This window comes from Delphinapterus leucas, chromosome 4 (assembly GCF_059928025.1).
Source record: "Delphinapterus leucas isolate spDelLeu-1000000601 "Yukka" chromosome 4, BTC_Dleu_Yukka2, whole genome shotgun sequence".
In the NCBI taxonomy this organism is placed as follows: Eukaryota; Metazoa; Chordata; class Mammalia; order Artiodactyla; family Monodontidae; genus Delphinapterus; species Delphinapterus leucas.
The window spans coordinates 75,065,221-75,089,169 of record NC_143132.1 but is presented as its reverse complement, the minus strand read 5'-3'; the positions used below and the strand labels follow the sequence as shown (position 1 = coordinate 75,089,169).

Here is a 23,949-nt window from a genome sequence, read left to right as displayed (position 1 = left end):
ATTACATCAACCTTCTCATGATCGAACCTCACCATTATCCTCATAGCAACAAATATCCTAATTACAGCCCTCTACTCCTTATATATACTAATCATAACACAACGCGGCAAACACACACATCACATCAATAATCTCACTCCCTCCTTTACACGAGAGCACGCCTTAGTAGCCCTGCACATTATCCCCCTACTACTCCTATCACTAAACCCTAAAATCATTCTAGGGTTCCTTTACTGTAAGTATAGTTTAAAAAAACATTAGCCCGTGAAGCTAAAAACAGAGGACAAAACTTCTTACTTACCGAAAAAGTGTTGCAAGAACTGCTAATTCATGCCCCCCACCTAATAATGTGGCTTTTTCAAACTTTTAAAGGATAACAGCTATCCATTGGTCTTAGGAACCAAAAAATTGGTGCAACTCCAAATAAAAGTAATAAACCTATTCACTTCCTCCACCCTACTCACACTATTTATACTAACTACCCCTATTATAGCATCTAGCACAAATTTCTATAAGAACAACAAGTACCAACATTATGTAAAAAACATAACCTTACTTGCCTTTATCACCAGCCTAATTCCCACAACAATATTCATCCACACAAACCAAGAAACACTCATTTCAAGCTGACACTGAATTACTATCCACACCCTCAAACTATCCCTCAGCTTTAAAATAGACTACTTCTCACTTATATTCATACCTGTAGCATTATTTATTACATGGTCCATCATAGAATTCTCAATCTGATACATGCACTCGGATCCTAACATTAACCAATTCTTCAAATATTTACTTATTTTCCTTATTACTATACTTATTCTCACCACAGCCAACAACCTTTTCCAATTGTTTATTGGGTGAGAAGGGGTGGGAATCATATCCTTCCTATTAATTGGCTGATGATTCGGACGATCAGACGCCAACACAGCCGCCCTCCAAGCAATCCTATATAACCGCATTGGAGATATCGGATTCCTTCTATCTATAGCCTGATTCTTATCTAACACAAACGCATGAGACCTACAACAAATCTTTATACTCAACCAAAGCTCCTCAAACATCCCCCTCATAGGACTCACACTAGCTGCAGCTGGAAAATCAGCCCAGTTTGGACTACACCCCTGATTACCCTCAGCAATAGAAGGCCCCACTCCAGTATCAGCCCTACTTCACTCAAGCACAATAGTTGTGGCAGGAATTTTCCTACTTATCCGATTCTATCCTCTAATAGAAAACAACAAACCCATTCAAACAATAGTACTTTCTCTAGGCGCCCTCACTACCCTATTCACAGTCATCTGTGCTCTAACCCAAAATGACATCAAAAAAATTATTGCTTTCTCCACCTCCAGCCAACTCGGCTTAATAATAGTAACTATCGGCCTCAACCAACCTCACCTAGCATTCCTGCATATCTGTACACACGCTTTTTTCAAAGCTATATTATTCCTATGTTCTGGCTCCATCATCCACAATCTAAACAATGAACAAGACATTCGAAAAATAGGTGGACTATACAAAATCCTCCCCTTTACCACAACTGCCCTTATCACTGGCTGCCTCGCACTAACAGGGATGCCATTCCTCACAGGATTTTACTCCAAAGACCTCATCATCGAAGCCGCCACTTCGTCTTATACCAACGCCTGAGCCCTACTATTAACACTAATCGCCACCTCCCTAACAGCTATTTACAGCACCCGCATTATCTTCCTTACCCTACTAGAACAACCCCGCTTCCCCCCTCTCATAAGCATTAATGAGACTAACCCTTTATTAATCAACCCCATCAAACGCCTATTAATCAGAAGCATCTTCGCCGGATTCATCCTCTCCAACAACATACCCCCAATAACTACCCCTTTAATAACAATACCTCTACACCTAAAATTAACAGCCCTTATAATAACAATCCTAGGCTTTATCCTCGCATTCGAAATCAACACCTATTCAAAAAACTTAAAATACCCACACCCATCAAGCGCTACCAATTTCTCCACTCTACTAGGTTATTTTCCCACTATCATACATCGTCTACCTCCTCACCTAGTCCTGACAATAAGCCAAAAACTCGCAACCTCTCTACTAGACCTAACCTGAATAGAAGTCATACTACCAAAAACCACAGCCTACATCCAACTAAAGGCCTCCCTGCTAACTTCAAACCAAAAAGGCCTCATCAAATTATACTTCCTATCCTTTCTCATCACCATAGCCCTTACCTTAATATTATTTAATTGCCTCGAGTAATCTCCATAATAACCACAACACCAATGAACAATGATCAACCAGTAACAACAACTAACCAAGTACCATAACTGTACAAAGCAGCAATCCCTGTAATCTCCTCACTAAAAACCCCAGACTCTCCTACATCATAAACAACTCAATCCCCCAACCCATTAAACTCAAACACAAAACTTATTTTTTCACCCCATAAAATATACAACACCACTAAAAACTCCACCATTAAACCTAAAAGAAAGCCCCCTAACACAACTTTATTAGAGACCCAAGCCTCAGGATACTGCTCAGTGGCCATAGCTGCTGTATAACCAAATACAACCACCATCCCTCCCAAATAAATTAAAAATACTATTAAACCTAAATTCAGCACGAATGACAAATTCAGAGAACATGTTTGAAACTTACATTACAGACAAAAGATTAATATTCCTAATAAACAAAGAGTTTGAGAAAAAAGAGACTATAGCAAATGACTGTATAGCAAAATTGCTGGAGATGTTAACATATAGTTCACACACACACACACACACACACACACACACACTACAAGTGACAGGTGTTAAACATTTGAAAAGATATTCATTCTTACTCATAATAAGAAAATTGAAAAATCTGTCCTTCCTTTCTGCTTTCTGTCCTTCTTTCCAGTCTTCCTTTACTTCTTATCTTCCTTATTCATTCCCAAAGCCCAAAGCTATAGGGGGTTAAGCAAGACAGACATCCATGCAGGGGGCTGGGTGAAGTGGGGATGGGGGTGGCAGCACCCACCACATGGTGGAGCCTAAAATGGATGAATGGGTGCTTACATGGCCTGGTGCAGAGTGTCAGAGCCCAAGGAGGGAGACAAGGACCCCCATGGTGGCAGTGGCCTGGTGTGAGATATTGGAGTCCAAGCAGGGTGAGAAAGGCAGGATTGATACAATAACTGGATATAATGAGGCTAATGAGAGCCAGGTTTCTCACTGAAGAAAGGAAGTTACAAATAGAAACAGAAATAAAACCAGAATGAACTCTGTGGTATTGGACTAGAATTGGAGACAAGAGTGTAAACTGATGGTTTTCAATAGAGAAATAATATAGATGTGAATGTGTATGTATATAAGAATACATGCAAATGTATTTGCTTGTCTTTTTTTATATGTACATGCTCTAATTCTGTTCTCTGAGAGGGCTGAGAGCAGTGAAAACCCACTAATGATGTGCACACCTAGTGCCCAAATTTTGGTGTCTAAATTTCATTTCCCTTCAAAAAAGAACTAGGGTTCTTTAAAGAAATGGCTGATTACAACGCTGAGCCAAGAAAAGTACAAATAATATAAGGTAGAATGTCCTGCTATGCCACTAAGTAGGGAAGTGCTCAGAGAGCAATGGGGTCATATCAAGAAGATATCAAAGCCAACTTACAGAGCTCTCGCTGCCTAAATCTGTAATAATTTGAGCATCAAAGTAATGAATAATAATAATGAACAATAACCCATCAAATAAAACAGGAGTTCATTAGTCCATAATGACATAAGTAAATGAATAAATAAGTGAGGAGAAAAGATAGCTTTTTCTTACAGTAAATTGACAATTAATTATCATAGAAGGAAAGAAAATTAGAAAATCACCATTTGGCCATTATCAAAGCAATAATTAATCTAGCCAAGAAACATCAATGGATACTAAAACTAGTGGGTGAAAATTTGATGAGGGTTGTTTATTTATAAAGTCTCAAAGTACATGTCAACAAAATAACTATTAATTAGAAAGAGAAAAAAGTAACTGTACAATAGAGAAACCTGACAGACACCATTTAATTAAGTAGTCCAAGTTAACATCACCAGTAATAGGACAAGTTTAAATTATGTACCACCTAAGAGAACATGGCATCACTTTTGTAATATTCCAGCCAAAATAGCGTAAGCTGAATTTAACTGTAAGGGAATATCAGGCAAATCCATGTTGAGGGACATTCTACAAAATAACCAAAGTGGGAAGAGTCAAGGTCGTGAAAGTCAAGGAAAGATTAAAGAGATATGGCAAACAACAGTATTCGGTGATCTTGGGTCCTTTCTTATAAAGAACATTATTAAGACAATTACAAAATTGGAATGGGACTGAGCATTCTTTGGTACTAATATCAATATTAACTGTCTGATATTAATGTTTGAATTGTTGTTACATAGAAGAATGCTCATATCTTTGAGAAATATACACTAAAGCATGTGGGAGTCATGGAGCCACTTATTTTCAAATGGTTCAAGAAAAAAGTTATTTGATCTACTCTTGTGGCTTTTCTGTATGTTGTAAATTACTTCATAGGGAAAAAGAAAAGAAAGAAAAAAACACAGAGAACCATACATGAAATAGCATTGCTCACCTAATCTGATTAGAAAAATCTAAAAGTTTGTCAGTATATTCTGTTGGCAAGATTATGAGGAAACAGGTACTTTCACACATTTCTGGTACGAATGAAAACTGGTACCTTGTCTATGGAAAGAAATTTGGCAATATCTCTCCATCAAAAATACATATGCATTTATTATTTAACTCAGCAATTTTACTTCTCAAAATCTATGTCAAAGATAGACTGGAAAAATATGGAAAGATAAATGCACAAGGCTTTTTATTACAGCATTATTCATTATAGTAAAAGGCTGGGAAAGAATCCTTCAACAGAGAACTTACTGAATAAACAATGGTTCCTCCATACAAGAGAGTATTACGCAGCTGAAATATGAATGAAGAATATCTATATATACTGCTCTGAAAGGGTCCCTGGGAAACATCATTAAGTATGTAGCATACACACCAGGAAATATAAGTTAAATGTGTAGGATTCACCCCTGCAATCTAAAAAGCAGCAGTATATGTATATATCCTATTCTGTATATATACTATGTCACTATGAATATTATCTATAATTTGTATTTTTGAATGTAAAAATTTTTTTAAATGATTACTATTGAGAGTATGAGTACACAGGTACAGAAGGAAGGTTAGGAAATTGACTCCCCTGAATGTCTTTTGTTTTATGGATTTAACTTTCAAATCATATAGATATTTTATATAGTAACTACACAAACTAACACAAAAATAAATTTGAAAAGCTAACATTAAAAGGCTAAAACAGAATAAATGAGGTGAACCTGTTGTTCACCTAGTTGTGAACATAACTGTTGTTGGCATAACCATACAGAGAAGAATTATTTTGAGTGACTTTAAAACATATATTTTCAAGTATAATTTGTACCTTCCTCATGGTGTATCACAAACAGGAGAAAAAAAGAACTTTAAAAAAATTCTTAAATTGTTTTTAGGAATCATATTGTTGCTGGGTGTGTTGGTTTGTTACTCTGAGATTACTATGTGTAATGGGATAAAGCAAATGAGTAATTTGTTGCTGTAATTGAGAATCAGGACTTTTGGTATGGAGAAAGGAGAACTAGAAGGACAATCAACAAAGTTAAGTTAAAAACCCTTAGTTCTAAACTTAATCTGGAAATGTCAGTATGAGCTCATAATTCACATTTATCTTTAGAATATTATTTTCTAGGTATGTCTTCTGAAAAGGCCTGGGAACAATGACTAACACCACAGAAATGAGCATTCCTAACACTCTGACTGATGTCTCTAAGTACCATATGTAAGAGGTCTTTGGAAAATTGGATGTGTCCAGGTTTGGAGCAGGAATTGTCCAAGATGAACTTGGAACAGCTTATCATACCAGAAAGCAATACAATTTTCAAAGATTACTGGGGTCATGTCAAATGAATTCAAGAGTCAACATGAAAAGGTTCTGAAAGGCCAAAGATGGGCATCTTGAACAACAAGAATAAAACCTGCAGCGGATGAAAATATCCCAACCATGTTAAAATTATACATGTATAATGACACTAAAATTTTTTTAAAGCCTTTAGAAAATGCTAAAAGATCAACCCATTATTTTGAAAGCTGGTAAATAAGGAGAAATAGTCAGATATTTATCCTGAAACAAACTGAATCTCAGGGTAATGAAATGGTTGAAGAAGCGTGTCTCTCTTTATGGAAATATTCCACTTAATGTATGAAGATGGAATATATTTTAAACTCAATGAAATAATAAATCTGGGTCATGAAGATTTATGTCTGTTAATATCACAAGAAAAAGACAAATATTACGTACCTCCTATTAGAAATACACAATACCAATTATAAAGTACTCTTGCCAAAAACTCAAGCCTCAGATCTAACCACCAACTTATAGGAAGTACAAGGAGTAGAAAATCATGTTAAATTATTCCATGAGTATGCAATCAATACACTCAAAACCGTGGAAACCACAGGATGAGCCACTTACTTTCTTCAACAAAAAATTTTCAAGGAAAAAAATAGGATGTGGAGGAGGGAAAGTGTGAATTAAAATAAACTTGAAACTTAACCAATTGCAGTATATGGACTTTATTTGGGTCCTGATTTGAAAATATATATTATATATAATAAATATATATTGTATATCATAGATATCATAAGTATATATACACACACTTGTGATTCAATTGGTGGAAATTTGAATACTGCCTGTAGAACTGATGATTTTTTAAATTATGTTTTTGTTTTTCTTTTAACACCATTTCAGAAATCTCTCTTGTTCCTCCTACTTCACTGCCCTCACTCTTATGTTTTTTTAAAGCTGTGATAAAGGAATTAAAAAGGAGTCTTTATATTTTAGACCTATACTGAAATGTTTTCAAATGAAATTATATGATATCTGAAATAGTTTAAAAATAATCCAGGGTGAGGGAGGAAGTAGAGCTGATGAAAACACATTCAGTGACTTGATAATAATTGAGTCTGGGTGATAGGTACATAGGGTTTCATTATTGTATTCTCTCCACTATTATATGTAAAGTGTTTCATCATAGAAAGTTACATTTTTATGTAACTTTACATTTCAGGACATTTTTAAAAGGTGAAAATTCACTTCTAGCAAAGATATAGCAAAAAGGAGCAAATTTATCTTCCCACATGAAACAACCAAAAGTCATACAAAATATATGAAACAATGGTTTTAGACACGAAATATAAGCAACAAAAGAAATGGGAAACAAATGAAGATGCCCTGCAGCTTACTGCCTGTAGAGGGTTTCCAGGCCACTATGAAGGAGGCGGAACCCAGACAAAGTCCAGAAGACTCTTAGTTTAGAACAGAGATAAAAGTCTATGGAGATGAAGGCATCTTGAGTTCACAGAACAGAGTACTGGAGAGAAAGTAATTGCCCAGAGGGAGAGCCCCAAAGGCCCACAGAGGTCCCTTTTTAGTATTCAGCAGACTAGTAATCAGTACATGCATATGAGGGAACTACTAGCAAATGAACAATGGGACATTTACATTTAAAATATCATTTAAATAGCATCAAAATATGAAATATTTAAAAATAAATCTGAGGAAGAGTGAACAACTGTACAATGAAAACTACAAAACACTGCTGAGAGAAATCAAAGACAAATAAATGCAGATACACCATGTCTGCAGGTCACAAGACCCAAAATTGTTAACATATCAGTTTTCCACAAATTGATCTATAGATTCAACACAATCCCAATCAAAATCTCAGCATGTTCTTTTGGTAGAAATTGACAGGCTGATTCTAAAAGTCATATGGAAATGCAAAGAGCCCAATATTGCTAAAATAATTCTGAAAGAGAACAAAGCTGGAGGACTAACATTATTCTAGTTCAAGACTTATTATAAAGCCACGTTATGTGGCATTGATATAAAGACAGGCAAATAGAACAGTAGAATAGGATGAATAGGATAAGGAGTCCAGAAATAGATCCACCCATGTACAGGAAACTGATTTTTGGCAAAGATGCAAAGACCATTTAGTGGAGAGAGGACAGTCTTTTCAACATATGGTATTGGGACATTTGGATATCTGCTTGCAAAAACTGAACTTCAATCCAAAAAAAAAGAAAAAGAAAAAAAACTTCAAAATACAACAGAGACGAAAATGTAAAACTTAAAACTATAACACCTCTAGAAGACAACGTAGAAAATCTTGATGACCTTGGATTAGGCAAAGATGTCTTAGATATGACAAAAAACATGATCCACAAAAGAAAAAACTGATAAACTAGACTTTAACAAAAGTAAAAACACCGGCCCTTTTAAAGACACTATGAAGGGAATGAAAAGACATGATAAGTTACAGACTGGGATAAAATATTTGCAAATCATATTGGAAAAAGGACTTGTATCCAGAATGCAGAAAGAACACTCAAAATTTAATAATAAGCAAACAGTCTAATATGGAAAAGATTTAAACAGATACCTCACCAAAGAAGATATACAAGTAGCAAAGAAGAACTTGAAAAGATGCTCAATGTCATTAGTCATCAGGAAAATGCAAATTAAAACAACAATGAGATACTACCCCTCAGCTATTAAAATGGCTAAAATTAAAAAGACTGACCATACCAAGCAGTGGCAAGAATGCGGAGCAACTGGAGCTCTTACACATTGCTGGTGGGAATGTAAAAGAGCACAACCACTTTGGAAAACAGTTTGGCGGTTTCTTTAAAAGTTAAATATTTACTTATCATATGATCCAGCCATTCCACAGTTAGGTATTTTCCCTAGAAAATAAGAACTGAAAGTGTATGTCCGTAGAAAGACTTGAACCCAAATGTTCAAGTGGCATTATTTGTAATAGCCCCTAACTGGAAATAACCCAAATTTCCATCAACAAATGAATGAATGAACAAACTGGTCTATCTGGACAATGGAATTCACTCAAAAATAAAAAGAAATAAACTATTGATGTTCTTAACAAAATGGATGAACTTCAAAATTATTATGAACTTCGATCCCCAAAAAATTAATCCAAAATATACTATAAAAGACCAAAAAATGCATACTATACAATACCATTTATAAAATATTCTAAACATGCAAAGTGGTTGCCTGAGGATGGGGATGAAATTGTGAGAAATTGAAAGGGAAGATTACAAACAGGCACAAGGCAACTTTTAGGGGGGATGGACAGTCACCTTTATTGTGGTGATAGTTTCATAAGTAGGTACACATGTCAAAACCTATCAAATTGTACACTTGAATTCAGCTTATTGTATGTCAGTTTTACCTCAATGTTTTTTTAAAAGGTGAAAAAAGTCTCCACTTCCCCACCCCTTTAAGTAAATGCACAGGAAAAGATACATGTGAAGATGAGAGTAGTAGGAACAATCAGAAATACAAATTTAAATCCTTTTCTCATTTCATATGGACAACACACAGATCTAAAATGAAGTGACTTACCCTTTTTCTCACATACAGAGACTGTAATGCTATTATGTGACTCAACTAAATGGTGGAGCTTTACAGATTGCTGAAAAAGAAGAATAGAAAATTTTTAAAAGCCTTGTCTATTTGAGGATAGGTCCCAGATATTATTCAGTAAAGTGTTAGCCTTCTTTAAAGATGGAGCCAACTGAATGTACTGTTTAAAAACAAGACTGAGTAGCCTCCTACTCAACTGAAAAAGCATCCAACTTGTGGTGCTCTTCAGCCAGTGATAAGAAGTACGTGTTGTTTAATAGAAAGGAAGTTCCCAGCATGCTCTGTCCACTCAAAAGAACTTTGATCATTCAACATTTATGTTTATACCTAAATAGTTTCAAGAACCAAGCATTATTTCAGTTTGGGGTTATCGCATATCAGAGTTCCTAATCTAACTTCATAAGGAGTTTGATTGTTCCTGTTATTCCCTCATAGTATTTGCAGTTTTAATATGTGAAATATATGGGACATTGAGAGTGAATAAATAAGAGGAGACAAAAATAATAATACAATTATATTTGATTTCACATTTATTAAGAAATTATTGTGTGAAAGACCTTTTACATGGTCCTGGGGATTATAAATTCCCAATCATTTAGTGTTTTCATTTTTTTATTCTGATTTTGTCATTTAAGACTCTCCCTTAATCTCCTAGCTTCAAATCATTTACAAATCTGATTAATATGTCCTAAGAATGATTAACAGAATCATATAAGGTGAAAGAGTGTTCTGCTATTAACTTATTCTTTTATTCATTCATACATTCACTCAACATTTATTGAACAACCTTTATGCTGAGAAGTTGGGGTGGAATGGTCAACAAAACAGATATGATTCTTAGCATCAAGAATTTACAACCTACTGGGTAAATACATTTAATCAAATAATCACACACATAAATATATCACTGCAATCAACAATAAAATGAAAACAATAAGGTGTTTTTGGAGCATATATAGCTAATAAACCAATAGAAATCTTCCCTGAAGAAGTGACACTGAATCAAATAGGTTGTTGAATCTATGTGTCTCAACTCAAAAGAGATATTTGGACTTAAAATACATATATAAATTTGAAAGTCATTAGCATATGCCTTTAGAAGTCATTAGTATATGCAGTATAAGAATAATGAAGGCTCAATGTACTCACTTGAAAAGACCATCAAGACAGTATTATTAATAATAATAGTAAAGCTAGGTAGGAAATAGTGTAATTATGCTCCCTCTAACATAAGAAAGGAAAACAAAATAGATGTATATTCCAAAAAATTTTTGGAAGAATGCCCAAGAAACTAAAAACTGGTTGCATAAGTGGAGGGGTGGAGGAAGAGGGAGCCTTTATGTGGTACACATTTTCATATTGTTTTGATATGAGACACCCATTTTTTTAAAAAGCCAGGTAGAGGAGGATGAACTATAAAAAGAGAATGGAAGAGCAGCTAGAGAGGTGGAGAGTGTGTTGTCACTGAAGCCAAAGGGAAAGCTCGGGAGCAGTTAACAATGCCAAATGCAACTGAGAGGTTTAGTGAAATCTACGCTGTGGAAGAAAGTATACACTGGGAGGGGAATCATGAAATCGGCAAGCAAAAGACCAACCACTCAATAAAAATGAATGAGGGACATGAATACGGTTCACAGTAAAAGAAATACAAATAGCTTAAAACACGAGCAAGTGCTCAACTCACAATGGAAAACATGCTATTATAGTTATGAAATTCTGTTTTCATTTATATTGGCAAAAATAAGGAAAATAAACACTCATGTACTCTCGGGAGGAGTGTATATTGGCATTACTTGTTTAAGAGGCATTTGACAATGTCTAGTAAAAAATATATTTAGCTTATGATTAAGCAATTTCAAATACAGAAAATTTATATCTCTGTATCAATACAGATATGTTATACACACATTTACATGTAATATAAATTATATATACTTGTGATTTATACATATTTGCAAACACATATATGTGGATGTATGAAAAGATATATATGCAAATATCCTCAATGAAGCATTGTTTTAATAGCAAAAGACTAGAAACAGCCTAAATATCCATCAATATAAGACTGGTTTTAAAATCATGGTACATTTAGAGAAAATATATTTGTGCAGATACAGAAAGATATTTAAGATACATTAGGTGAAAAATGCAAGTGCATAACAGTGTATATAATAGTATACTTCCATTTGTATAAAACAAATAAATGCATATGTGTCTAACAGTGCTAAAAGTATACAGAACATCTGGTCCCAGTGGATGCCTCTTAAAAGGAGACCCAGACACTGAAAGAACTAAGGTGGGAGGAGTATTTACTACTCATTTACACTATTTTGTTCTTGTGAACTTTTTTTATTATGTCCATATATTACTCCTTCTATTAAGAAAAAAGACTAGCTAGTTTTAAAAAGTACTGTTTTTTTATTTTAAAACTATGAGGGCTTCCCTGGTGGCACAGTGGTTGGGAGTCCGCCTGCTGATGCAGGGGACACGGTTTCATGCCCCGGTCCGGGAAGATCCCACATGCCGCGGAGCGCCTGGGCCCGTGAGCCATGGCCGCTGAGCCTGCGCGTCCAGAGCCTGTGCTCCGCAACGGGAGAGGCCACAACAGTGAGAGGCCTGCGTACCGCAAAAAACAAACAAACAAACAAACAAACAATCTATGAGCCTTAGGATTATAGTGGTGACCTTAGCAAGAGCTCTTTGAATGGAGTCATAAGAGAGGAAGCCAGCTCCATATAGATGAGAAATGAGAGGGAGAGGAGTAAATGAAGAGAGATGCATAATTAGCTTGAGAAGTTCTGCCGTCAAAGGGAGAAAAGAGGTAGAGTAGTAGCTGAAGTTTGAAGCATAGTCAAAAGAAGGGATTTTTTTCATTTGTTTCTGTTTTGTTTTGTTTTTAAGTTGGGAGAAGCTTGAGCATGTTTAAATGCTGATGGGAAGGCTCTTAGGGAGAGGGAATGAGGAAAAGAGTCATTCACTGACCCCATAAGCATGCTGAGAAGGTGAAAAGGATGCTATCAAAAGCACAAGCAGAGGGCACCTCCTCCTCTGTAATGAGAGATCAGGTCAAGAGGGAGGTGGAGACAAAAGTCATCTGGCAGTAGGAGGGTGTGGAACTGAGCAAATTCCTATCTTATGATTTCTATCTTTGTGGGAAAAAAAAAAAAAAAGCAATGAGATAGGTTATCAGCTGAATTAGAGGAAAAGTGGAATGTGGGCAGTTAGGCATCTCAGAAACTTGAAGGAAGATTTGGTTTGAGATCTTAATTCCAGAGAATGGGAGAGCACATTGACCAGAGACATATAGAAAGCTTGTACAGATGAGGTCGGTCTTCATGGATTTATAGCACAATCAACCAACGTGTACCGTGTGATTTTTTTTCCTGGCAGTGCCTAGATCCCCTTGTGTAGGCATAAAGAAAGCCAAGAGTTGGACTGGGGTTTTGAGAAATGATTACCAACCAAACACAAAGGACAAAGATATTAAACACTCCTTATTAAATATTAAAGACTCCTCCACCTTCACCCCTTTTCCACCATCTTCAAGACCCATCAGTAGTCTCTACACATATTTTTTCACTTATTCACAATTCATAAATATTTGCATTTTCTTCTCAATAATCAGCCTTAGTAAGCTAAAGAGAGGGAAAAAAATAACTTGAAAGGTTAGGGATTGGGATGGGAAGGAAAGGAAAGAACTAGAATTTGTTGAGCATCAGCTATTGTGCTAGATATTTACAAACGTGGTCTCATTTGTTATGGAGTGGGCAATGACTATTTTCCAATTATACGCTTTTCAAACAAAATTTCAACAAAGTCTCAACTCTCTTTCTCAGACCATATGATTGGTGGAAAAACTCACCTCTCTGAGATCATATACGGTCAAAGCAATGGAAATGATCGACATGATTACGATAGCAAAAGCATACTCCTTATAGTCTTCGCTAAACCACAGACAGACACTGAAGAGCTGAAATATGTAAAATGGATTTAAAACCTGTTGGCAGCATAAAAACAGGAAGACAAGGGAGATATTTAGGTTTCACACATAGCTATTCATTGACTTGTTTGTTATCATAATCGTCTCCATGACAAATCGTCCCACCCAATATTCTTATTATATTTATGCAGCAATTACCATGTGCCAGATACTGCACTAAGCAACTTCACCTGAATTTACTCATTTAATTCCCATAATTATCTTATTATCCAGAAGTTATTAGTTATCTCCATTGTAAAGATGAAGAAACTGGGCCTTATATCTTGAGAAACTTGCCCAAGGTCACAGAGCCACAACTGTTACAGACCAGGACTTGAACCCAGGCAATCTGGCCCCAGTGCCCTTACTTTTAATCACTACTGCACCTTATAATTTACAAAGTATTGTCTCATGTATCACCATGTAGACCATCACAACAGTTGTGTGAGGAGTAGATATTATCATGTCCAGTTTACATTGAGTGGCCTTCGGAACCTGACCTACTAGTCAGGTTTACAAAGTTAAAATGCTTTCTAGTTGTTCTTCTCTATGACACAACATTGCCATATCTGAAGCCATTAAAGTACTTTAGATTAATGTACGAGTTGAAGACTAAATTTTCTCATAAATAGAGAGCCAAGCTGAAAGGAATAATCTAGATAATTGAGCATCTAGAACACTATGGGAGAAAGCAGAGATTAACTCCAACAGTTGTAATCCTGCCTGGGATAAAAACACTTTGTGCCCTTACTCAAATTCCCTCTAGTTGATTTCCATCTTTCTAAAATAGGAAGTTATCTTTGCCTCTGGTTAGGGAACAAGCACACAGAAACGTTTCTTATCAGTTTCTTCTGCTCTGTTTCATGACTTAAAACTTGCTAGAAATATTGAGAAAGTAGCTGGAGTTTAGTAAGTCTTTTTTAAGTCAAGGAGGAGTGGAGGTACCATGCAGGAGAGGACCCAGAGTACAGCTGTAAGGTTGTAGTATCATAATAATCACGGTAAAATGAAAAATGAGCCCAGTGATAGAGTCAAACAGAAAAAATTCAATGTAGTAAATTATGGTCAAATCTTTCTTTCCCTCCCACACACACATTGAGATCAGTAGAACTAATAAGGCTGAACAGATGTTTTCTTCCTACAGTTTTGTAAGGCAATTGTATATGTTGCCCATAAGAAAGGGATTGAGTTGTTTAAGTTTTAATTATTATTTTAGTTTCACAAAGATGAGACGGGATAAAAAGTATAGGATTAAGAAAGAAAGAAAGGAAACCCTGTGTTCATCTAGTCATTAAAGGATAAATAGACACACGAGCATCATATCTTATGCTGTAACAGGAAATGTGTGTGCAAAAATGGACCACAAGAAACAATAGAGATATGAATATGCTTTGCATTCTTTTAAAATAGCCCAAATTACAGTTACTATTAACAAGTAGCATTCTTGATCATTTGACTAAAATCTAACCTTTTTATTTTCTAGCCAGCATCAAGAGAAAATACTGATTACCTCCTTGATGAGCAGTTTCCAGATGGGTGTGATTTCAACATCGATAGTATTTGGCCCACATATTAACCTCCTATAGGGAGAGATCACAGCCTATTCAGTTACTAATAATAAAAATGAAACTCATTTCTTACCCATTCAAAAAAAAGACTATTCCATGTTCACTTTCTCACTTGTGGGATCAACATATGCCTCCCTTATTACGTAACATCACCATCTTTCTCAAAATAACTGGAGAGGGGGAGGGTTTTCAGGTGCAAAACCAATAAGCATGATCATTTATTGAATTAAATATTTCCCTGATGGTAATTGGGGTATTTAATTTCAGTCATTTTTCCATTCAAGTAGTTTCAGGATTAGCACTCTCTCAACTCTGTCTCTCCCCAACTCTTGGCTCCATGGATGTGAGGCGGAGGGCTCATTACAGGGGAACAGTTTTACTGATAAGGAATACTGGGCCTACTTTTCCTCCTCCTATTCAGTGCTGGGAAGCTGCAGAATTTGTTTTAATGTGAGTGAAAAGGTGTTGAACTCTCAAAAATAGCTCCACAGTTATAACGCCCTTTAATTGAAAACTCAGAGATGTGTTTCTTTGATTACACAGAGCAACGACACTCTATGAGTTATTTTGCTGTTGGGAATGCTAAACACTTTCTCTGTGCCTTCTACGTAGATGCTCAGACCAAAGAGCTTAACAGAATGTAAATACTACAGCAGTGCTTCTCAAACTTTAATGTTCATACAGACAGCCTTGTGGTCTTGCGAATGCGAAGGTTCTGATTCAATAAGGATGAGATGTGATCTGAGATTCTGCATTTCTAAGAAGCACCCAGATCATGGTGATGCTGCACTCTGAGTCCATTCAAAGTACCACCAAAGCTCCCCCCCCAAAATGGGGTGGAGGGGAATGCAGTAATCATAGAAACTTAGAACTAGCAAGGTGTTTATAGAGATCTCTTCCTCTTTTTAACAGTTAGGAAACTGAAGACCATAAAGGAGAAGCCATTTGCTCAAAGCCACACAGTGAATTAGTGACAAACTCTTGGCATTCAACCCAATGCCCTTCCCAAACCTTGCTCCTCTGCCCAGTAGCTTATTTAGAATTGTGGAGCTACAAGTCTTGCATGATATTCTTCTGCTGCTCTACAATTATTATTTAGCTATGCTGTCATAGTATAATACATATTTCCTGATCACAGTCAAAACTGGTTCAACCTTATTATTATAGTAACCTTGAGGAACATTATGCAGAGTAGAAAGACAACTAAGCCTATAGTCAGAGATGCACTTCTTCCTCTATCACTTCCATCTGTGTGACCTAGTTCAGGCCACTAAACCTCTCTGAGTCTCAGATTTCTCATCTGTTATACTGAGATGATGAGGATGTCTGTTCTAACTCCCCCATGAGGTTGCTCTGTTGAAGTGAGATAATGCATATAAAAGCATTTAATTTAATAATACTAAATAGAGCATTACAACATATTCTGATGTTGACCAGTTAAGATAACCATTTCCTGGGCTCTCTTTTTCACTAACTGGTGACAGTCGTTCTGAGCTGGTGTAGATAAAAGTATACGTGGTACCTAATCTCTTGTTCTTCCGTTGTTAGACCTGATCCAAACTTTACATGTATCTTGGCAGAACTGAGCCAGTCTTCCAAAGAGCTAAAATAATAACAATGAGAAAGATATACTGAGCAAAATATTTTTGAAATAATATTTTTCTTTTCAGATGCAATTGCTCAAACAACTTACCCAATTTTCTGGAACTGTCCTTCTAAGTTGTTCCAAACGTATCTTATTTTCTGCACTTTTATGCATCTCACCTGCAAAGGAAAAGTACTAAGAAATCTCCAGTTTAAGGATCAGCAAATACATAGTTCAGTGACTAAACAAGCATTCATGGGAGAAGCAAAGATAGAGCCCTAGTATACTTATTTAAGATTTATCCTTTCCTAACGAATCCTATCCTTGGCTACTACGCAAATGGCATTCTTTATTAGAAGTCATCATTCAAGCAACGTGTATCATGGGCCTACTACACGGATAAGTATATAAGTAAAACTCACCCTCTGCGTTCCACTACTTGATAATCAAACAAGGGAAGAAAATATGTTATGAAAGGGAAAACTATACCATACAGTCAAATTATGCATGTGTCAAAGAAATGAAAACATAATAAAGAAAAAATTATAGTATTGAAATGCCGTAGAAATACAGAGAGGGTAGATGACAGAAGGTATCATGGAGAAGAAGAATCTGAGCTGCATCCTTAAAGGATTGGAAGAATTTTGCTCAGGTGAGAAGGGAAGAAGGCATTTCAAAGAGATTATACACAATTTAGTTGTGAGGGAGGGGTAAGTGAAGGGAGCCTATTTGACAGCAGAATGGAGAATGAGGCTGGAAGGATAAATAAAGACCAGATGATGCATCCTTAAATGCTAGCATGAGTATTTAGAACTTTCCTTTTGGAAGCAATGGATTTGCAAAGTAACCTATGGAAGAGACATCGAAGACACAGTCTAAAAGATTAGACTGGTAGCAGGTTCTAGAAGACAGTGAGATGGCTATTGCAAGAAAATGAACTCTAGGAAGCAAGCATCTGAGGGTGTTGGCAATGGAAAGAAAGGTTAATGCTTATGATGTAATGCCTTCTTGTTTTTGATTTCTTTAAGCAACTTTACATATAAATCTGAATTTCCATTAACAGGTGACCTAATTAAGTACAAAGAGAAACGGTAAGACTGTCATATTGTTATGGAGCAATGGTTATAACCTCATTTTGCCCATTGGAATCAACTGGGGAGTTTTAAAGAATACTGATGACTGGGTCCCACTCCCAGAGAGATTCTGATTTCCTTTGTCTGGGGTACAGCCTGGGCATAAATAGTTTTAAACTTCCTCAGGTAATTCTAATGTGCAGCCAAAGTTGAGAAACAGTGTCCAAGACTTCCTTCTATAGCTACTCTTATCATTGTGTCCTTGAGAAATTCAATGAAATTTCTCTGCACCTCAATTTTCCCATGAATAAATTAAGGCAATTGGCCAGATCATTTCTAAGTTCCACTGCAACTCCTCTGCATATGTTCTATACCTATGAGTATTATAGTCAGTATAAACATTAGATAAAATCTAAAACTTGGAAGAGCATATAGTTGGTACATAACAAGTGCTCAACACATTTTTTATTAAATAAATAAATGAGTGCTTTTCACAACCACATGTCAACTAGAAATAGAATTATTTTTCTTTTTTATAAATTGAAGTATAGTTAATTTACAATGTTGTGTTAATTTCTGCTGTACAGCAAATTGATTCAATTATACTGTATATACTTCCTTTTTAATATTCTTTTCCATTATGGTTTATCACAGGATATTGAATTTAGTTCCCTGTACTATACCGTAGGACCTTGTTGTTTATCCATTCTATATATGCTAGTTTGCATCTGTTAACCCCAAACTCTGACTCCATCCCTGACCCCTTGGCAACCACAATAGAAATAGAGTTTAAATCCCTAAGCTCCAAGGCCTGGGTTACTTCAAATGACTTTTAACCTTGTCCAATAAATATATGTATGTAAACTTACTGTGGTAGTCATTTAATGATGTATGTAAATCAAATCATTATACTGTACATCTTAAACTTATACAGTGCTCAGTGCTGTGTGTCAATTATATCTCAATAAAACTAGAAGAAAAAAAAATATGTGTATGTGTGCACACATTCATAGTTACCAAGTGAGCGTATTAAATACTGTATTTTTTATTTTACAGAATGGATTTATTTCAGTGTGTTGGCTTCAAAATAATATTAAAAGAAATCCTATCTTCCAATTGACTTTCAGTATAAAATTGGAGTGAATTGCCACTGGGAACAATTCTTCCTTCACAAGTTACAAGTTAAAGTGAGGAAACATGACCAGCTTGGGGTGTGTTAGCTGTCATGGCCCATCTTGGAGTCTCGAGTTTTTTGCCTCACATTTTCCTTTCCTTTCCAGTAGTCTCTACAATTTTAGAAATAGAGCTAGACTGTGATCACAGCTACTGTTTACTGAGTACTTGGGGGGTGGGGTTCTTGTCTTTTTAATCATCCTGTGGTAGGACAGATATTATCTTCATTTCCACTTTGCCGCTTAAGTTCATTTTGATTAAGTAACTTGCCCAAGACCACATCTATTAAGAAACAGGGCTGGGACTTCCCTGCTGGTGCAGTGGTTAAGAATCTGCCTTCCAATGCAGGGGACACAGGTTCGAGCCCTGGTCCAGAAAGATCCCGTGTGCCGCGGAGCAACTAAGCCCATGCCCCACTACTACTGAGCCTGTGTGCTGCAACTACTGAAGCCCACAAACCTACAGCCCGTGCTCCGCAACAAGAGAAGCCCCTGCAATAAGAAGCCCACTCATCAAAACAAAGAGTAGCCCCTGCTCACCGCAACTAAAGAAAGCACACGCGCAGCAACGAAAACCCAACACAGCCAAAAAATAAAATAAATAAATTAAAAAAAAAAAAGAAACAGGGCTGGAAATTGAACTTGAGCCCCTCTAGCCCCCAAGTCTAGTCTCTGAAAGATCTAATAGTCAAGCTAGTCTCAGAAGACGGTCTGAAAATCCCATAACTTCCAGTATTCAAATTGTATAATTCTATAAGTTCAGAAATTCAAGTTAGAAAAAATGTAAAAGACAAACGATGGTAGAATGTGAGACCCCTGCTCAGTTAGAGAACCTAGATCAATAGGCTGTGAGAAAGTTATATAACATAATAGATACAAACAGCAGATGAAGGCAGCAATAATGAGGAATAAAGAGGTTACTGATAAGTTTTATGTCAGGCCAGAAAATGGAAAATCCCATTATCTCCTGACAATTTCTGAAGCTATTCTTCACAGAGTGAGAAGAATGACTCCATCATATGCCTTTTAAATATCTTTGAGATTCCCCAAGCAGGAAACACCTCTGCCTGGAGTTTCTCAGCTTCCCTCATCATGTCCAGAGGCTCTGAAAGCTGATAAGAAGATGTTAAGCATACTATTTGCAAAGGGTGAAGTTTATTTGCCCATTGCCTGGAACTTCAGACCAGGAAACAGTAATTAGGAAATCAGGGATCAGCTGTGGGGTGATTTTCATCTTTCCGCACAGAACCAGAAATTGTTCCAATCCTCAGGCATCCCACTCTTCATTTCTGTTTAACAGGTTAAGCCATGGGTTTCACTTTTGCATGTAATCCTACAAAATAGCCCTTGGTGTCTCCTCTTAGCCTACATTTGCTGCAGTCTCCAAACTCCCCCTATGTGGTCCTGACGGTTATCATTTTGGTATTGTGTTATTGCTGTCATTGTCATCATTGTTGCTGTGGCTAAGCCTGTGACATATCTTCCAATTTTAATAAAAGTTTCAGTCCTTTATATGAATATAGCTCATTACCACTCACAGATCACCTTATTATTCTTCTTTTCATTTTAGTTTCATGACAGCCCTGAGAAACAGGCAGAGAAGGCATTACTACTCTTGTTTTATAAATAAGAAACTCAAGGCCCAGGGAGGTAGTAACCAACCAAACTCCCTGTGCTGTATGCTGGTAAACAAAGATATCAAGCCTGGGTGCCAGAACTTTCCATTTCAAGACCTCTGCCCTTTCCTCACATTTTGTTTGTTTATTTGAACATTTCTCCATTTGTCTGTCCACTTATTTGTTTGATGCAATTAAAGATGGTGGAGGTCAATAATATTCTGAGGCCATGTCCATAGGCTGATTTGCGTTGCCTATCCTCAGGTGAATGGCCATCTAAAAAAATTAAGCAATCTGTTGGTTGGGTGCTTCATCTCTTTTGATTTTGTTTATTTTGGCAGTTAAGACAACTGGGTGATAACAACTGACAGAAGAGAAACTGCTCAGCAATTGACTTTTATTATTTTAAAAAATTGACCTTGAGCTCATAAAACCAATTTAAACAGCTGTCTACACATATATAAGATTGAAGAGAAAGCAGTCTGTGTTACAAAATATGTTTTTAATATGAATGTTAATTAGTCATAATCCAAGTAATACTAATTTAATATAATGGGAAAGGAGTAAACCAAATGCATTAGGATGATAATATCATTTTACAAACATAAACTACCTAGAATATTTTTGGGGGTTTACCTTTACCGTAAGACAAGCCCTGTCGCATAGATTATAATATAGGGCATGATGCTACTAACAGTTAATATGCACTGAGCATCTACTATATACCTGCCACCATACTGATCTTTGTATTTCTTAATTTACTGAATTTTATCAATTAATACTAGAGGTAGGCAATATCATCATTTTATACATGAGAAAATTGAGGCTCAGCAGAGTTTAGTAACTGACCTAAGGCTGCACAGTTTTGAGGGATGAAGCTGAGATTTGAATTGAACTCTGTCTGGCTCCAAAATCCATGTTCTTTATAATGTCCTATACTGTCAGTTAAAGATTGGCACAGTGGAGGATCAATCGAAGAAGAAGATATAACAATTATAAATATACATGCACCCAACATAGGAGCCCCTCACTCAATACATAAGGAAAAGGCTAACAGCTATAAAAGAGGAAATTGACAGTAACACAAAAATAGTGGGGGACTTCAACACTTCACTTACACCAATGGACAGATCATCCAGACAGAAAATAAATAAGGAAATGCAAGCTTTAAATGACACAATAGACCAGATAGAGTTCATTGATATTTACAGGAAATTCCATCCAAAAACAGCAGATTATACTTTCTCCTCAAGTGCACACAGAACATTCTCCAGGATAGATCACATCTTGGGTCACAAATCAAGCATCGGTAAATTTAAGAAAATTGAAATCATATCAAACATTTTTTCTGACCACAATGCTATGAGATTAGAAATAAATTACAGGGAAAAAAATTTAAAAAACACAAACACATGGAGGCTAAACAATATGTTACTAAATAACTAAGAGATCACTGAAGAAATCAAACAATACATAGAGAAAAGTGACAATGAAAACATGACAATACAAAACCTATGGGATGCAGCAAACAGTTCTAACAGGAAAGTTTAGAGCAATACAATCCTACCTCAAGAAACAAGAAAAATCTCAAATAAACAATCCAACCTTACACCTAAAGGAACTAAAGAAAGAAGAACAAACAAAACCCAAGTTACTAAAAGGAAAGAAATCATAAAGATCAGAGCAGAAATAAATGAAATAGAAACAAAGAAAACAACAGCAAAGATCAATAAAACTAAAAGGTGGTTCTTTGCGAAGATAAACAAAATTGATAAATTTTTAGCCAGACTCATCAAGAAAAAAAGGAACAAGACTCAAATCAATAAAATTAGAAATGAAAAAGGAGAAGTTACAATGGACACTGCAGAAATACAACACATCATAAGAGACTACTACAAGCAAATTTATGCCAATAAAATAGACAACCTGGAAGAAATGGACAAATTCTTAGAAAGGTATAAGCTTCCAAGACTGAACCTAGAAGAAATAGAAAATATGAACAGAACAATCACAAGTAATGAAATTGAAACTGTGATTAAAAATCTTCCACCAAACAAAAGTTCAGGACCAGATGGCTCCACAGTTGAATTCTATCAAACATTTAGAGAAGAGCTAAAACCCATCCTTCTCAAAACTCTTCCAAAAAATTGCAGAGGAAGGAACACTCCCAAACTTATTCCATGAGGCCACCACCACCTAGATACCAAAACCAGACAAAGATAATACAAAAAAGAAAATTACAGACCAGTATCACTGATGAATATAGGTGCAAAATTCCTCAACAAAATACTAGCAAATAGAATCCAACAACACATTAAAAGGGATCATATACCATGATCAAGTGGGATTTATCCCAGGGATGCAAGGATTCCTCAAAATACGCAAATCAATCAACGTGATACACTATATTAACAAATTGAAGAATAAAAACCATATGATCATCTCAATAGATGCAGAAAAAGCTTTTGACAAAATTCAACACCCACTTATGATAAAAACGCTCCAGAAAGTAGTCATAGAGGGAATCTGCCTCAACATAATAAAGGCCATATACAACAAACCCACAGCAAATGTCATTCTCAGTAGTTGAAAACTGAAAGCATTTCCTCTAAGATCAGGTACAAGACAAGGATGTGCATTCTCACCACTATTATTCATATAGTTTTGGAAGTCCTAGCCATGGCAATCAGAGAAGAAAAAGAAATAAAAGGAATATAAATGGAAAAGAAGAAGTAAAACTGTCACTGTTCGCAGATGACATGATACTATACATAGATAATCCTACAGATGTCACCAGAAAACTACTAGAGCTAATCAATGAATTTGGTAAAGTTGCAGGATACAAAATTAATGCACAGAAATCTCTTGCATTTCTATACACTAACAACGAATGATCAGAAAGAGAAATTAAGGAAACAATCCCATTCACCATTGCAACAAAAAGAATAAAATATCTGGTAATAAACCTACCTAAGGAGGTAAAAGACCTGTACTCAGAAAACTATAAGACAATGATGAAAGGAATCAAAGATGACAGAAACAGATAGAGAGATACACCATGTTCTTGGATTGGAAGAATCAATATTGTGAAAATGACTATACTACCCAAAGCAATCTATAGATTCTATGCAATCCCTATCAAGTTACCAATGGCATTTTTTACAGAACTAGAACAAAACATCTTAAAATTTATACGGAGACACAAAAGACCCCAAATAGCCAAAGCAATCTTAAGGGAAAAAAGCAGAGCTGGAAGAATCAGATTCCCTGACTTCAGACTATACTACAAAGCTACAGTACGCAAGACAATATGGTACTGGCACAAAAACAGAAATATAGATCAATGGAACAGGACAGAAAGCCCAGAGATAAACCCAGGCATATATGGTCAACTACTCTATGATAA

The 23,949-nt window shown here is 35.9% G+C and overlaps 1 protein-coding gene across 1 annotated transcript in view; it reads right to left on the bottom strand.

The window, feature by feature from the left end:
- ATP13A4 (ATPase 13A4) overlaps window positions 1-23,949 on the bottom strand; it is a 153,500-nt gene that overhangs the window by 58,207 nt on the left and 71,344 nt on the right. The window contains exons 4-8 of the mRNA XM_089910672.1: window positions 16,791-16,861; window positions 16,620-16,700; window positions 15,040-15,109; window positions 13,413-13,547; window positions 9,530-9,599 (exon numbers count right to left, since the gene is read on the bottom strand). Of these exons, the coding sequence (XP_089766798.1) occupies window positions 9,530-9,599; window positions 13,413-13,547; window positions 15,040-15,109; window positions 16,620-16,700; window positions 16,791-16,861 (427 nt within the window). The remainder of the gene's footprint in view (window positions 1-9,529; window positions 9,600-13,412; window positions 13,548-15,039; window positions 15,110-16,619; window positions 16,701-16,790; window positions 16,862-23,949) is intronic.